Source organism: Jatropha curcas, chromosome 4 (genome assembly GCF_041381405.1).
Source record: "Jatropha curcas cultivar XTBG-Jc1 chromosome 4, XTBG_Jcur_1.0, whole genome shotgun sequence".
Taxonomy (NCBI): domain Eukaryota; kingdom Viridiplantae; phylum Streptophyta; class Magnoliopsida; order Malpighiales; family Euphorbiaceae; genus Jatropha; species Jatropha curcas.
In genome coordinates, this window is record NC_143154.1 from 3,553,520 (window position 1) to 3,572,132 (window position 18,613).

Below are 18,613 nucleotides of genomic sequence, written 5' to 3' on the forward strand. Positions count from 1 at the left end.
CTTTTGATATTTAAAAAATGTATTGATTATTTCTTTCAAATTTTGTCCATATTGATAGTCTCAAAATCTTTAAGATATCTCAAGAATGAACCATGTTTTATTATATTCTTTGATGGCGAAAAGATAATTCATCTTTTTTTATTTATTTTAAAATATAATTTACTTTTTTTTCATTATAGTAATTTTTAAATTATTTAATACACTTTTGTTAAATTTTACCTTATTTTAATAATTTTTATTAATTATTAGTTATTATTTCAACACTCATGTATTATTTAACTCATGTATTATTTAAGATGCGCATAATAAAAAAGTTATATGAATAAAATTGCACTTTAACCATATTTTTTAATATGCGTAGCGAACTATCTTTTTGGAACGAAAGGAGTATCAGATAAAATGAATTTGACATTAACCTTTGTTAGGAAAAAAGGTTCATCCTTATATACATGACTAGTCATCAGCTCAAGCGTTGCAAGAATTTTAAAATTTTTTATTAATTTTTTTATTGACTTTAATTGAAAATTTTAGGAAGTAAGTTGTGTTTTTATTTATGATAATTTTGTTTTATACTATGATTTTTTTTTTATTTGGATATTTATGTTTGAGAAGCATTTAAATATAAATGTGTTTTATCATTTACATACAAAAAACTATATAAAAATTGATCAAAACCTATATAGTATTATGTACCGTAAAATATACATATTATTTTAATTCTAAAATTTTATTTTTTTACAATAGAAACATTTTTGTAGAACGCTTATTTTAATTTTCATGAGCTCTATAGCAACCTTGTAAAAATACATGTAAAAGAATATTTTTCATTGTTGTAACCAAACATCTCTCCTATTTTTCCATCATTTGCTTTAACATTTTATCATGCGTAATTAAATTTGACATACACAAACTTCATATCCCATAGAGATGATCGTTATATAAGATTATTACATGTTTCACATTTTTATTTTTTGTATCCTGAACGAATTGAATGAAAGCCAATTAGTCCCATTTGTCTGAAAATTTCAAGCATCTAACGAAAATTTAAAGTTATTGGCCCTCGGTGAAAACTTGTTCCATAAGAATTATGTCTTTAAGAATTTGCACAAATAATAATCAACGGTGCCGCATGTTTTGATGATCATGGATAAATTTATAAAGCAATGATTTATAGGCAAAATAGAATTCCTAACAAATGTTCCTACATCTTAACCCAGCAAAGCGAAAACAACTTAGTGATGTGTTTCAAACAGTAATGTTGTGATCAATTTTGTAGAAATGATGTTCTTTCTTAATGAAAATAATTTACCTCCAATTTCATCTCCAAAGCTAACGACATTTCCAAAATTATGCATGAGAGAAAGATGATGATTATGTGAAAGAATAAACTGCATTAAAATAAAAATCTTCTTTATACCACTATTAATGTAGCTACTCATTGAATTTTAATCAATAAATGACTGTAAAAAACCAAATCTTTATATTCATTAGTGGAAAAGCTGCACAAATCGCTTAATTGTAGGTTTAAAACTTAAATTTATTGCCTTTTTAGTTTATCAATTAATAGTCTTCTTGCCATTACTACTATTATAAGGACCTAATTTAGAAGGAGAAGAAGAAACAAAGCAAAGGAATAGAAATTATAGATATTAACTATTCTAAATTAAAAACTCTAGATTAAAAATATAAATAAAAAAAATCAAATCAACATTTTAAAATTCTAATTTGGTGTGATATCATCATCCAAGTTTCTGTTTTTATATATTTATATAGATAGATAGATAAAAGACAATAAAATATAACATATATATATATATACATATATGGCTTGATGACCCAAAAAATTAAATTTGAAAATTTATAAAATAGAAGGCAATAAAAATGCTCTCCATTTTAATAGAAAGATATGTTTAAAATTAACTAATTGCTGAATTTTCGAAATTAAAAGATGAGTAGTTTTTTTTTTTGAAATTAATTCTCCCTCCATTTTAATTAGGAAACATAAGTTTTTAATTACTCCATTTTAATGAGAATAAAAAGTCAATAAAAAGCAAATGATTCTCTCTAATTAAATACTTGGGATTTAAAGTCTTTCTCAATCTTAAAAGATAACTAAAATTTAATCCAAATTAATCCTGGTCAACCTAAAAAATAAAAAAAAAAAACTCAAATATTATACACTCTCTCTCCTTGGTGAACATGTCACGTTAGCATTGAGGAAAACAGCCATGATTCTCCTTTATATGATATGATGATGTGAATGCTAGGTAGGTTACTCGAATAATAGGTTGACACTATCTTCTAATATCAAGTCCATATACTCTTTCTATTATTTTGAGATATCATATGGCCCTCAAATCTCGATAAGATTGGTATTTATCACATATGTATTAGGTGTAAGTTTTTTTATATATCCATTAAGAAGGACAATTCAGATATTTTACTATATATTTCTATAAAATCAATAAATTTCAATCATTTTTTAATCATTGTGAAAAAGAGCAAATATTATTATTAAAGCGGAACGGAGAGAATAAAAAGTATGAGTGAAATTTTTTATATTATACAATTAAAAAATATAAATAAAGATAGATAAATATGAAAAATATGACTGATTTTTTAATTATGAGAGGTATAATTAATCCGTAGATACAAAGGTAATTAAAAATATATATTAAAAACGGTGAAATTCATAAAGATAAATAAGAAAATGAAAGGTAAAGAATTCATTATTTTGATTTATTTTAGAATTGATAGAAAGAATAACTCTTGATCATGTAAAGTAATAAAGATACCTATTAAAAAAAAAAAAAAACTCTAGCCATCTCTCTCTTTCTTTTCTTTTAATTTTGTTTTTCGAGCCATCCGACCATTTTATTCGATCGCCAGTACTAGTATCATTTTGATTTCATTCCTTCTCTTCATTTTATTTAGCTTTTTTTTTTTTTTAATAATTCCCATATTGTAATCATTTGAAACAAATATTGAGTTTAGTGTCTCGTATCTATCATCATTTAGTGTTTGTGGTATCCCCTTATTAGGAATATGTTTTTTATTTATTGTCTTTTTTCTCCTTTCATGAAATTAATTGTTTCTCGTTTTTGAGGAGGCATTTGTTATTTACTATATATATTTTAAATCTTCATGTTCATGTAAGTTTTTTTTATCAATGGAGCTTAATAACAAGAACCTATTCTTCATTTTAATATTTATTATTTTAGATTCTTCTATGGGTTTCAAGTGTAGCAAGTTTCTAATATGACGAAATTGTAAAAGTTTCTGTTTTTGTCCTATTGAAAAACATACCATTTTTTACGTGAAAGATTAATTTCTTCTGCCAAAATCATCTTCAACCAGAAGATTTCAATTTTTTATATTTGTATTTTTAGTGAGAGAAGGTGTTGTGCAATCTCGCAAGGTGCAGACATTAGGTTGAGGTCTGTCCTGAGGATTAACTTCATCGCCCATGTTTGTTTGTTATTCTGATTCGTTCTCTCGTGCTCTTCTAGCAGCATTTTTCCTATGACAAGTTTTTTCGATTTCTAGATCAAAGATCAAGGGTTCAGTCCTACCTGATCTGCTTTGCATAAACACCTGAAATAATCTTCTAAAAAAAATTAAATAAAACAAAAAAAGTAAATGTCTAAATTAATAATAGGGTAATTAGCATTGATATTGATAACGCCAATCCCCGGCAATAGCGCCAAAAATCTGACAGTGATTTTTCGCAAGTGTACGAAAATCGCAACAAGTAGAGTATCGTTTCCACATGGATTATATATCAAGTACCAAAATTATGTTAACCTATTATTATTTAAACGGCAATAAAGGGGAATTATTTTAAGAAATTTAAAATAAATAATTAAAAGAGAACAAAAATAAATCAAGCAACAGTATTTGAAGAAAAGAAATCAAGGATTTAAAGCTACTAGGGATTTTGATTTCACTTAACTCTATCCAATTTATTTTATTAGTTCGTTAATCAATTTGAATTGTTCAAGTTTGGAAAACAACCCTAAAATCACTAACAAACTTTCGCGATGTTTTGTTAGCTATTTTAATTCAATCTAATTACCTATCTCCCAATAGCGTAATCAAACATGAAATAAATCATTAAGTTTTGTGGTTTGTTTTATGAATTCATAACCTAAGGTCATTAACTTATGAAAACCCCTAATGAGTTAAACCATATAGCTTCTGCATCAAGTTATTATTCTCATATAATTTATTACCTTTTTCATATCAAAAACCCTTCTCCCAATAGTGATTAATGAAATAAATCAATCAGGGGAGAAACTCTGCCTGGAAGCATTAAGTTCAATAATAAATTAAACTTTGAACAAAGGAAAACAAATCTAATATTATAAATTGGAAAAGAAATTAAGCTACATAAAATCTCTAGTATAAGAATTTAGTTCGACATAGTAATTAAATAAAACTCAATAATATTTGAATAAAATTCCATAATCAATCAGAATAATGAAAGAATAAAACAAGTTTAAGAGTTTAGAGATAAAAACTAGGCAACAAATAATGTGGACGGCTTCCTTGAATCTTGGCACAAATCTTGAATGTTTAAAGTCTTTGAGAGAGAGAAGAAACAATAGAACAAGAATTGTCAAAGACTGGAGATGATCTCTACAATGAATGACTCCTCTCTTTATATAGACTTCCTGGGAGAAAATCCGACTTCGTTTAGGAAATAGAATCTTTATTAAGTAAGAAATCTTTTTGGAGATAGGAAACTGTTTAGGCTTTGGATTTCTTCTCAATTAGGACTTTTCCATATTCTTGAATAAGATTAGATCTTGTGTAACATCCCTTTCCGGTCCACCCGTTAACCCGAATGAACCGAACCGAGACGCTACAAACTGGTTGACTTAATGACCTGTCATGCTGATATAATAATGGATATAGACTCTTATATCATGTTGATGCTGTCTACATTAATAATGTAATTCATATGTACAAGACATGATACTAGTTTGCAAAATGAAATGGGCCCAACTGTGTGCCCTGTACATGCCATAAAAAGGATAGACAAAAGATACACATCAAAATGAGTAGCTACCCTGAAGACTGAGTCTTCTACAGATGAACTGCAGCAGTTGTAAGCCGACTCCCTACGGTCCAGTCTCAAAACCTGCGAGTTAAACAGGTAACTCGCTGAGCAAATAAAGCTCAGTGGATATCTCAACATAGAAAGAAACAATTAAGCAGATACATGTGTAGAACGAACCATGTAAACACATATGGCACATATAAGCACACATATCATGATACTTTCATTTTACCTTGATGATCTTTCTTGCTGTTTATTATACTGTATGATTCATGCAATGTTATGTCAAGATATCTGTATGGCTCTATAAGGTTATAGTGAAACCGAAGTGATAAGAAAAACTGTATGAAACTGGATGAAACTGTATGCTTGGCTGCTATTGCCCATATATAATCATATCCACTCAACGGCCTGTAGCCGGAGTACCAAACTGTATGGGGTGCAGATTTGCTATCCTATGTCGCGACATAGCCTTATCTACATGGTTTCTACCTAACCTCAATGGAGCATAATGTTGGTATGTCAATAGTATAACACAACAGCATATTAATGGTTTCATAACTTCATAAATCATAATGTTTACTTGGTTTCACATCATTTGCATGCTTGCATGTTGTTTTGATACATGTTCTAATGTTGTCTTTTTGTTTTAAAATGATTGGAGGCATACAAGTTGAGCAAAGGGATCCAATTGCATAGAAAATGAAGTCCAAAAGAGCATAAAAACACAAGTCGCGAGCGCGAGAAGCACACATGAGAGTCAATGAGTTTACAGGCCAAATTCGCGAGCGCGCAATGAAAGTCTCGAGCGCGAAAAGCACCAAATGAGAGTCAGAGAGTTTACAGGCACAATTCGCGAGCGCGCAATGAAATTCGCGAGCGCGCGACGTGTTTTCCAGCCTGCGCAGTCTGTACTCTTTTGGTCATATCTCTCAATATATAACTCTGATTTGGGTGATTCAAAAACCCATGTAAAGCTAACACATAGAGGAACAAATAACTCTTCTATGACACTTCTTAATTCCATCATTAAATAGGGTCAAAATCAAGGTGAAGTTACTGGTTCTTTTTCCAGCAAAACCTGTGTCAGCATAAACTCACTATTTACTTCATTTATTCATTTCATCCCATGCTTTCTCACCATTTTCAGTCCTCTCACTCAACATTAAGCAACATAGTGTCTCATTAGCAACACACCACACAAGTTCTCATGCAAAGAAAATGGTAAATAACAAGAGATATCAAACCTTCACTCCAAAAAGCTTGAGCTCTTCTTTAGCTTCCTTTTTCTGCTATCTTTGAACTCACTTCTCCTATACACATCAGAATTCCTATAACTTATCTACAATATAACTCAATTAGAGGTTGAATAACATAAAGTTTCAAGAAATTCTACTTACTTGGAGAAAATAGAGGTTGCCTTAATGCTTAACTACCATGAAAATGGATGGAGAAAGGAAGGGAAAGGAAGGAGATGAAGAAGATGAAGATAAAGATGAAAAGGGGAAAGTGAGATGGTTATCACGGGTAGGCCATCAAAATATCAATGAATTTTATGTGAAACTTACTAAATGATACCTCAATTGTCAACAGGTTACAACTTAATACCCAAGCTTGATCTTTTAGTGCAAGTAAATCCTAACCCTTATACTTTGATCTTTTTTTCTCATTCAAGTAAGTCCACTTATAATCCCATTCTCCCCAACCGGGTTTGGTTCAGCCCGACTCAACTCGACTCTATGCAAAGACTCGACTCAGTAGGATGTCACATCTTGATTTGTACGTCAGGAAAATATTTGAGGTGGGCCCATGTAAGTTATAGAAACTGGCTGGCGTTCTTGATTTAAGACAACACCTAATTCGTAGCACGGGAGTAATGTTTTGCACGGTCTAGGCGTGCCAGAGTCTGAGTTCTAAGGATGGTTCAGCATGGGCCGTGCTCAGCGACATGTCCAGAGAAGAATTTGTGGCAAGAGCGTGTCCCATAGCACGGCCAGGGCATGCTAGGCTCTGAGTCTCAAGGATGAAATGCATCACAGGCGTGCTTTAGGTCCTCTTAGGCACAGGTGTGCCAGATAGCACGGTCTGGGTGTGCTAGAATCTGAGTCTCCACTTGATTTTTCTTGAATCTAGCATGGGCGTGCTGGATTGCACGAGCAAGGCGTGCTAGAGCCTGAGTGAATTTGCTTTATTTTGTTCTTTTCTGTGCCAAAACCTACAAATTTCCTAAACATCAAGTAAATTATGATTCAAGGAAGCTTTGAACAAAAACATAAATAAAACTAAATAAAAACTAATTAAAGTAATTAAAACTACTAAAATTCCTAATAAAAACTATATTAAAAAAATACTATAAGAATAACACCTATCAGTTACCTTGTCATGTTATTAATTCTCTAACATTATAATTTTTTTAAATACAAGAGGAAGGGACAATACCCAGTGGAAATTAAACATTAACTACTCTCGGCCAAGCAGTGCCATACTGATCCCAACGGACTAAATCTTTAACCTGAACCAGAAGAGAATTATAAAACTGAACTCTATGAACAACACCCACCGCCATATTGGCTAAACCATCAACAACCCGATTAGCTTCCCTATAACAGTGCTTCAAATTCACTTGCCAATCTCTCGCTAGCCAACCACCAATAGTAAACAGTAAATTGGCAAATCGCAAGTTTGGTTTCCCCTTGTCAGAAAGTAGCTGAAGCACTACTTGAGAATCAACTTCTACCTCCACCCGTCTGCTACCCATTCTCCATGCCATCTCCAGACCATGCAACTCAACACTAATAGATGAACCATGACCAAGATGAATGGAAAAACCTTGAACCCATATCCCATTGTTATCATGCAACACACCCCCACACCCACTAGGACCTGGATTCCCCTTAGAAGCCCCATCTGTGTTGAGTTTGAAACAACCCCCTAGAGGAAGTGACCAAGCAACTGGGATCCCAGTAGCCTACTTTAGCGTCAGGTTCCCCGAATTCAAAAGCCAAGCCTTATCATTCACCAAAATCTGATGATGGAGACTTCTCCAGTTTGCCTATGCATCAAACCAACAATCTATAAAAACCACCTCATTTCTCCATTTCCGTATATTCCACAAAGATAAACACAAGATATTTATATAAGGTATAAATGGAAAGTTATGGTTGTATAAAAGATTACAACGAGGAACCCACTCCGAGGCTGGCTATCTCATGAATAACTAATAAGACTCATAATTCCAAATCCTTGTCCAAATTTGACCAGCATACTGATAGCCTTGAAAAATATGTTCCATAGTTTCAGCAGTGGAACCACAAATAGAACATGTTGAATCATTCGCAAAACCCCTATAACACCTTTCCATATTAATCATCAGCTTCCCATACTAGAACAACCAAATAAATTGCCTCACTCGCTGCACTGCCTTCACCTTTGAAATTAGCTGCCAAACTTACTCATGCACTGCATCACAGATTCCTCTCGCCAAATCATATGTCGACCGCACCGAGAAATTTCCAGAAGACTTTACCTTCCAAAACAGCTCACCCATGACATCTGGCCTTGGAATCAAAGTCACCAATTCAATCATACTGCATACATCATTCGACAAAAACGGGGAAATTAAATCACACTTCCAACTAGTATCAGTCCAAAAAGAGGCAATAAGCAACTGCAAAAGATGCGGTGGAACAGGTGTTGTGCATATGTCACCCAACGGGACTGAAGTGATCCAAGTGTCAGTCCAAAAGCTGTCAACATCCTATTGACAACTGATTTAGCAATCTCTTTAGCCAAAATCGAGACACTACTACAAATCCCACGCTAGATAATTGATGCTCACCTTTTAGTCACCAAACAATCCAGACCTCTTTTATGAGCCATACATTTACCTTACAAAATTTAGCCCAAAGACTAGTATCATCCTGTAGTAGGCGCCTACCCAACTTCGCAAGAAAAGTTGAATTCAATTAAATCTATAAAAAGTTATTTATATCATTAAAAGCTATATATTGTTACTTAATATACTATTAATTCTCTAACGTTATATTAATCAGCTAGCCATATGCTTGTGCTAAAGCACAATTTCAATAAATATTCAATTTTATTTTTAACATTTATTTTTTATAAATCTTATCATGTTATGAATTCTCTGATTTTATAATTAGTTAATTATGTTTAACACAATTTAATTCAATAAGTAAATAATTATTCAATTTAAATTATTTTGAAATTAATATAAAATATTAATCGCTCACATCATTAAAATTCATAAATAAAATAATTTATTCATATCATTAAAAGATATATAAATTGTTACTACCTTCATTCCTAAATACTTATCGCATTTGAAATTTCACATTCTTTTAAAAAACCATTAATTTTGTCAAAGTAACACTAAATCATTGAATAAATTGACTATATTACCCTTAATTTAATATATCCAAATACTAACTTTTTGATGAATTTAAGCAATAATTGTTGATCTCATACAAATGGTAAACATTAAAAATGAATTATTACTCCTTGAAATCGTGAGAAGTATTTTGGAACATGGTATTTTCTCAGATGTGACAAGTATTTAGGAACGGATGTAGTATTTAATAGTTATTAATTCTCTAACCTTACACTTAATTAATTGATTATATGTAACACAATTTAATTCAAGCAATAAACAATCATAAATTCAATTTACTTTCACATAAATATACAAACAAACAAAAGTACCATACAGTCATTACTTCGAAATTCTATGTTGCATTCAAATAAATATAAAATCAAGCAATTAAACATTATACATATCACTTCTTTTAAAATCCTATATGGCAGCAGCAAAAGAAAGCACACCTATATATATAATCATAAATTCAATTTATTTTCAAATAAATATGAAGAAAAATAATTAAAGTCTTTTGAAGGAAGAAAGAGTGGGTCTCATTCCACCAATCACACTAAAAGGAAATATCATCATTATATCATTATCATTATATATATATAAAGGAGGATTATGAGTTTTTCTTATATGCTGACATGATGCTTCATTTGAGGAGAGAGAATTTACAATAGTTGAGTATTTTCTTTTATCTTAATTAGGAGAGATTCATATTTTAAAGAGAGATTTCAAAGAAAAAATGAAGTACAAAAAAAAAAAAAAAAAAATCTTGTGTGGCTTTAATTGCATTGAATATTAAGAAGCAAAATTATTTAACCGTAACTGAGCTATATCCCGCATTAAAAGTAAATCAGTTTCGTAAAAGGTAAATTAAAAAAGGAAACTTTTTAAACAAAAATAAAAAAATGAAAAAAATTTGGCATTTAATTAAAAAAATGAAGAACGAAAATTAGCTAAATGAATATCTACAAAAAAGGAGACAAAAATTTATATCTAAAATTAAAACCACAAATAATGACACACATTATTAGCTAATTTATTATTCTAAAATTATGTCTAAAATTTATTTGTTACAAAATAATAACAAAAAAAATATTACACCACTCATCTTCTAATAACATAAAACAGTAATAAAATAAACAATGACTAATTATTATTGCGCTTATTAAAAAAATTTATTCAAACGTCTTCAAAACTCTTCATTTATCATGATAACATTTAAATTCTTTATTTACTATAATAAAATTCTAACAAACAAAACAACAAATCATTAATTAAACATACATTTATTAACAAAAAAACAAAATAATCTATTGTTAAATGCTGCTATTCCTAAAAAAATAAAGAAACTCCAATCTGTAGAGTTGTAGCTTAATTAACATAACAAAATGATCCAAATGAATCACCAATAACATTACATAGACCCTTAGTTACTCCATTATGTATTTGAAGTTAGAAATTAAGGTGAATAATATCATTTAACGTCTCTTTTTGGCTTCTTTTTAATTTATGGATCTATAATATTTCTATTTTTAAATCATTTTGTGTGTTTTAGGTTCGAAAGACAACCAACATTGTCAAGAAATATGATTTTATAGGCTGCTTTCAATAAAAAAATGAAACTTAATCGATTCTAGAGATGACTGTGAATTCACTATCAACTTAAGCAAATCCCTGCAATTTAATTAGTATATGTTCATACTTTGATGACTATGATTTTAAAATATAACATTTCATATTCATATATACAAAATTATATACTTTCTTCTATTTTTAGTAGAAAATTTAGCATATGCTTATTCTTGGAGGAAACCTAAGCTACACATGATCATAGGCAAATCTTAGCAAAAAAAAATTACTCAATATGCATTGTGAACTATACAATAAACTATGATTAGAATTATCTTCTTAACCTTTTCTTTTTTAAAACACACACATTTCTTAGAAGGTGCAATATCATTCTTCACATTTTGAATTTTTAAAATTTTACTCAAAACTTACCTTATGATTCAAATAAAAAATATTTTTGTATAGTTACGCAAAGCGAGGGAAATTGCCTTCAAATAAATATAAAGCAAATAATTAAGCATTACATATGTCACTTCTTTGAAATTCTATGTGGCAACACCGAGGAAAATCTACCTACTTTATATATAATGAAACATGTTAGTTTTTTATTTTTTTGGGGAAAATAAGAAAGAGAAGACAAACTAACTAGAGCTATTTCGGGTATAAACAACACATGTTACTCATGATTAAGCCAAACCAAATAATAAGAGGCTACTCTAGAGCATGAACACCTAATGACAAAGGTAAATTTAGAAAGCTAATTAGCACAAACATTTACTCAAAAGAAATATGAGAAACTCTAATATATGAAAAATTGGAAAGCGTTGCATGAATGTGAGAAACTAAAGACCAAAAAGCAATTAGAGGTGGCAGATTATAGTTGACTAGATTAACCACCAAAATAATTATCACATTCAGCTTCCAAATGAAAATAATTTATACTCAAAGCAAGCCTTATACCTATTAATAATGTCCATAACTCAAGACCTAAAACCAAAGTTATCCCAACACTCGTATCAAACCCCACATTTCATAATAAATTATCCAGATGCCATCTAATATAGCTTTGCAGTAACCGCCAACATCCATAAATTTGATAAGAAAATAATTGTTACCTAAGTCTAAAAATTGGTGCCTATTAGGTTTCCTCAAAACCTGCAGCTTTGGACATAAAGTTTTGCATTCAGTCTTTCTTCCCCATAAGTGCATCACCATCACTTTTTACCATTTTTTAGCCAAATTAATCTATAGGCTTTTTGATACACACATCTCTAAAACTCCCCCATTACAATCTATTTAGATCATCCGATAATATAACAAAATGATTATCTAGGTTTTCATCCTCCATCTATACATCTAACCCCTAAATGACCTTGTTCCAAAATGATTGTCTAACACCTAGAGCAAGAATCTCATCACCATCATTGCCCATCTCCTCTCCTTTCTCTCTGTGTTTAACTGTTTTAATGGCCTATCTTCTTTGTTAGTGTTTTCATTAGGATTCTCTCTACTAGATAATTTTTCCTCACTCATGTTCTCTCTTTTTGCCTTTGTAAGTGGCAAACTTATTTAGTCTAATGCATAAATTTGGCATGGTACTTTCGGTGATTATCCCTAGGCCTTGTCCGGATGATGATGAGGTTTTTCCTAAAGAAATAGAACTGAGTGCTGTCAATCCTCCATAAAAATCATTATACGCACTGTGGCCTCCTGATTTGTGGGGACCAATCATGACATTGCGCTTTCACATTTCAGTTATAAATATGCCATTCGCCAAAATAAAATGTGAAACTGCATGATCATTATTGAATCACGGTAAAGTTATTATATTTTGGCGATGCACATAATTATTACTGAAGTATGAACGTGTAAGGTCATGATTCAATCTCTACAAAGTTAAATTTATACATTATGTCAAACTTATCAACACATATCTTCTTTTATGGGTAGTCATTATTAAAGCATGAGAGTGACAATTTTGAAATTCAAATTTTCATTTTCTTTCCACCGAGCAAAATTCATTAATTTATTAACTATATTATAGTATTTTATTCATTTTTTGTAGGATTCTATTAAACACAGATTGTGTCATTTAGTACCAATCAAATAATATTATTTAGAAAATTGATAAAAAGTTAATTCATTTACAACTATTTTTGCCTAAAATTTTGATTGCTTAATGATTCCCTTAATTGTAAAAAACAGTTGTAAACGCGAAGACAATACTACAAAAAATTAGAGTAGTGATATTTGGCTCATGGTGATTTTGGATCATAGCACCTCAAATGACAGATATAATGTTGAGTGCTTTTGGATGGATAAATGACTGAGAAAGAAATTTAATTTTGGAAGGAAATGTATATATTAAATACATGTTCCCATAATTAATTACTTCACTTTATCACATAATTAATTATATATATGTGGTTGAAAATGATGATAATCATTAATTTTATTGGTCATGGTTAACTTGGTTAAAGCTAATCAAAATAATTTATATACATAATAAAAATTTTTAAATCTAAATTAAATTCTATAAGGATTGAACAACACTCAAGTAATAAACTGCACCGGCAACTAAATCGGTATCGTGACTGGATCAAGGTTGGATTGGATGGGTTGGACTGGTTCAACCAGATTCTTAATTTTTGAATTTTTAATATTTTTACGTGTGTGTGTGTGTATATATATATATATATATATATTTTTTTTATCAAACAAATATATTTTTTATTTTATTTATATCTCAAATATTTAGTCTCCAATAATACAATTCCTTTAATTAAATGAGGCAAAGAATTAAAAAAGGTAAAAGAAATCTATATATATATATATATATATATTGCAAAAAAATAATTTTCAATCCAGTTTTCTAAAAAGAAATCTATTTTTTCCCAAAAAAATCGATTTTTTTTAAGAAAATTCAATTTTATCCTGTTTTATCAAGAAAATCCAGTTTTTATCACCGATTCAACTTGATTTTCTAAAAAAATTCAATTTTTTTTCAAAAATCGGTCCAACTTGATAATCAAACTGAACAACCAATTGGTTTTGATTTAACTAGTTCGACTAGTCAGTCTGATCCAATTCCAACAATACTGTATATGAATATCCTTTTAATTTATTTTAAAGGATATAAAATCCTAGCATATGAATCCTTTTAATAAAAATTTTTAAGTCTAAGTTCTATATAAAAATTTTGACCAAAGTATGGATCCTACCATTGTTCATGCTTAATCAAAAATTTTTTAACTGGACTAAATTTAATTTAATTATTGTGTGACCAAGCGCAATTTTAACTAATTGTTACTTAATCTCATTCCAATTTGGTTGTCTTAATTTAATTTAGTTCTAAGTACGACTCATCAATCACTACTCGATTTAATTTCAATTAGAGTATTTTACTTTAATTTAATTTTAGGTGTGACTTAATTTAATTCAAATTAGTTTGTCTAATTAATTTGATTCAAGTGTGACTACTCAATTGCTATTTCATTTAACTTTAGTTTAGATATCTTAATTTAATTTGATTTTTAAATATGATTTAATAAAATGTAAATTAATCATTCAAGTTATTGCATATCATTTTAATATGTGTAAAGAACGTCTAATTAATTTAATTCAAGAGTGACTTACTCAATTGTTATTTCGTTTAACTTTAATTCAGATATCTTAATTTAATTTGATTTTTAAATATGATTTAATAGAGTGCAAATTAACCATTCAAGTTATTGCGTTTATCTATATGCATTGAAATTATATGCAGAGAATAACTAATTAATTTGATTCAAGTGTAACTAACTCCATTATTACTGCATTTAACTTTAGTTTAGATATCTTAATTTAATTTTATTTTTAATTATGATTTAATAGAGTGTAAATTAATCATTCAAGTTTCTGTCTTTATCTATATGCATGAAAATTTATATGTAGAGAACATTCTATAGACTTATTGTAAGAAAATGCATAATAAGTGTCACAACGATTTGCACGATGATTGATCCTGAGATTTTACTTATATTCATGCCAAAATGTGTGTTTATATGTCATTTGAGTTATAGCTCTCAAGTGTGACATAATCAATGGTTATTTAGTTTAGTTTAATTTTAGGTATAACTTAATTTAATTTGATTCAAGTGTGACCAAATGTGATTTATTTAATTGTTAATTCATTAAATTTCAATTTGAATGTAATTTAACTTAATTGTTAAATATGACTTAATAAAATATACAGTAAATTTAAATAAGGCTAGTTTAATGGCAATGAACACTTACGGGATCAATCACAATGGTTTAGATTATGAGTTTAATCCTTTATTTGATTATTTTTTCATTATTTATTCACCGTTTTGCCACTCCATCTACAAATAAAATACTTATTTTCGTGTTTAGTAGTTAAATTTTCAATATATGTTTAGCATACACTCTCTATCACAATAATTCTCATTTTTCTAATTCATGATTAAATTTTTAATTCATCTAATTTAACCATCTTTATACACACAAAATTCTAGAAAATATTCGTAATATTTTTTATGCATTTCACAACTTAATTATTCTTAATGTACTTGTAGTGAAATTTATATGTAGAACTAGTTTTCAAGTATAACCAATACGACTTTTTAAATTGTTACTTAATTTAATTTTAATTTGAATATTTTAATTTCATTTGATTTCAAATATAAACGAGTGTAGATTAAAAAAAATAAAGTTAAATGAAAATTAAGTGACATATGATTGTTATGTCTCATAAATCACTAAAACACTTGTAAAATATGATTTATTAATTGATGTGGTAAAAACAAAATAAATGTGCTGCACTTCCACCGCTAATCTCATCCATTTAATATTTTGTTAAAGTTATTAAATAATGAAAGAAAAATATTTAAAATTTAAAATTTAAATCTTTCTTTGTATCAAACCTATCAATTTTAAATGAGGATTGAAGTATCATTTGACGTATTAAATTTGGATAAAAATATCCACAGAGAACAAAAATCCTTTCTCAAAAAATTAATATTTAATTTTAAATCTTTTTCCGTGTCAAACCTATCAATTTTAAACGAAGATTGAAGTATCATTTAACATTTATCCGCACAGAACAAAAACCCTTTCCCAAAAAATTAATATTTGAGGCTGTTTTTTTTGGACAGTTCCAAATAAAATACATTCAACATGTGCCTTTCTCTCACTCTTAAGGGGCAACTGGAAAACTTTTTAATCTCTCTGCCTTGGCTTTGACTCTTTTCGTTTCACATGCTTCTTCAATGGCTCAGCTTGGTTCCGCACCCTCAAAGGGGCTGTGCTCGATCCCTGAACGGACAAAGCTGCATATAGCCATGGGAATCTTTCAATTAGGTTATGCAGGGAATCATGTAATTTTGAGAGCTGCACTTAACATGGGTATAAGCAAGCTTGTTTTCCCTGTTTATCGGAATATCATTGCTCTGCTTCTACTGGCTCCCTTTGCTTATTTTCTAGAGAAGTATGTGTTTTCAAGCTATATTTGAATTTTTTTTATGTAATTTTTTTATTTGTATTTATTTTTATTGTTGATACAGGAAAGATAGACCTGCAATGACCATTTCTTTTCTCATACAGTTCTTCCTCCTTGGATTTATTGGGTATGATCTATTCTTGATATATGATATATAATATATTAGAATGAAAGTTAAGTAATTTTACTTTTACAAGTTGAGATTTAGTGACAAAAGCCTAATTAACCAATAAAAAAGAAATAAGTTTGATGAAAATAATTTTTTCCCCTGAAAAGATTTTTGTATTTTATTGTTGCAGGATAGCATCAAATCAAGGATTCTATCTATTGGGTTTGGATAATACCTCACCCACATTTGCTTCTGCTACAGAGAATGCTGTTCCTGCAGTGACCTTTATCTTGGCTACCTTGCTCAGGCAAGCCAATATAGCTTGGCTACGTTTATGCCTTTTCTTTTGGTTTAAGACCCTAAGTGAAATTGGTTTTTTATTTTGTCTTGCAGATTGGAGCAGGTTCACTTGAATAGGAAAGATGGTATAGCTAAGGTACTTGGCACTCTAATTTCCTTTGTTGGAGCTTCAATCATAACCTTATATAAGGGACCATCCATTTACAGGCCAAATTCATCATCTCCTAACCAATCAAAGTTATTTTTCTTATTTGGAGATGCCAATTCCAAGAATTGGACCTTGGGTTGCGTCTCTTGCTTTGGCCATTGCTTGTGTTGGTCTATCTGGATTGTATTACAAGCAATCTTCTTGAAGAAATACCCTGCTCCATTTACAGTGTATTCATTTACTTGCTTCTTTGGTATTCTGCAACTTTTTGGAATTGCAGCATACATTGAGACAGATCCTCAGACTTGGCAGGTTCACTCTGGTGGTGAACTCTTTAGTCTTCTTTATGCGGTTAGTAACTAACTCAAACTCGTAGAACGATAATTTCAATTCAAGTAGTTCTTCATGCACTGTTCAGTATAAAATGAAAGAAAATGTTTATTTTAGTCCCGGAATTCAACATAACAAATCAAATTCTACCATATTTATAAATTGATTTTGTACTTCAAATTCATCTACACCAGTCTTGGTTTTAATCTAATTGGTGGAGGCAGGGCTTAGTTGTTTCAGGAATTGGATTTGCAATACAAATATGGGTTATACAGAGGGGTGGTCCAGTGTTTGTTTCAGGATATCTCCCTTTGCAGACTATGCTAGTAGCTTTAATGGCTTCCATTACCTTAGGTGAAGAATTTTACTTAGGAGGGTAAGAAGTTTTCCTTCCTTGGTCTAAGCAGACTTTTCAATCGAACTATGTATATATATAACTAGAAAGATTACCTGGTAACTTAATGTTTGTCAAATCTTATTGTTTTTTATGAATTCAACTTGCAGCATTATTGGAGCTGTGCTAATTATAGCCGGACTGTATCTTGTTGTTTTGGGGAAAAGTGAAGAGAGCAAGCTTGTCATCAGAAAAGCTGTCAGCTCCTTAGTGTCTGAAAATAGTCAGACAAACAGTAGGGGAAAATCCTCTTTTCTTCAACCATTGCTTCCTAGTTCAAGTGAATGATGCATTGAGAAGTAGACACAGGATTTTTGGAGAATATTTATCCCTAACTGGTCATTATTTTAAGAGACCAGATGAAGAACAGGTTTCTGCAAATTGAAGTGAATAAAGCTGAAGACTTCGAAAGTAAATGATGAAGAAAAATGAAGGAACGATTAGTACAGAAAAGCTTTCAATCTTTTTGATAATGAAAGATGTAATGTATTTATTAATTGATAAAGAAAACAAAGAAATCTTTGTGTCAAGGCTTTGAAAAAATAGAGATAGTGTCATGACTTTACTGGTCATTTCTTGTCTTCCACCATTTTGACATTAGACTCATGCTAGTCAGATTTTCAATTTGTAAGACTACAAACATGACATTTTGTTCATTATCTAAGGCTTTGACAGGAAGGGTCGAAATTAAACGTAAACGGCAGGAGAGGCAAGTGTTTTTGCCGGTTGAGTTATTAGATTTGATAAGTGTATATATCCGGTGTCGATAGGATTAGGGATGCAAATGAGCGACTGAGTTCAGCTTGCCTGGCTCCAT

General features: G+C 29.9%; 1 protein-coding gene across 1 annotated transcript; it reads left to right on the forward strand.

Moving 5' to 3' along the window:
• Positions 1 to 16,167: 16,167 nt before the first annotated feature.
• LOC105639068 (WAT1-related protein At3g53210) lies at positions 16,168 to 18,420 on the forward strand. The gene is made up of 6 exons (XM_012223006.4): positions 16,168 to 16,503; positions 16,580 to 16,642; positions 16,815 to 16,931; positions 17,018 to 17,423; positions 17,627 to 17,778; positions 17,907 to 18,420. The coding sequence occupies exons 1-6, from the start codon at positions 16,286 to 16,288 to the stop codon at positions 18,082 to 18,084; spliced, it is 1,134 nt and encodes a 377-aa protein (XP_012078396.1). The 5' UTR covers positions 16,168 to 16,285; the 3' UTR covers positions 18,085 to 18,420.
• Positions 18,421 to 18,613: the final 193 nt, after the last annotated feature.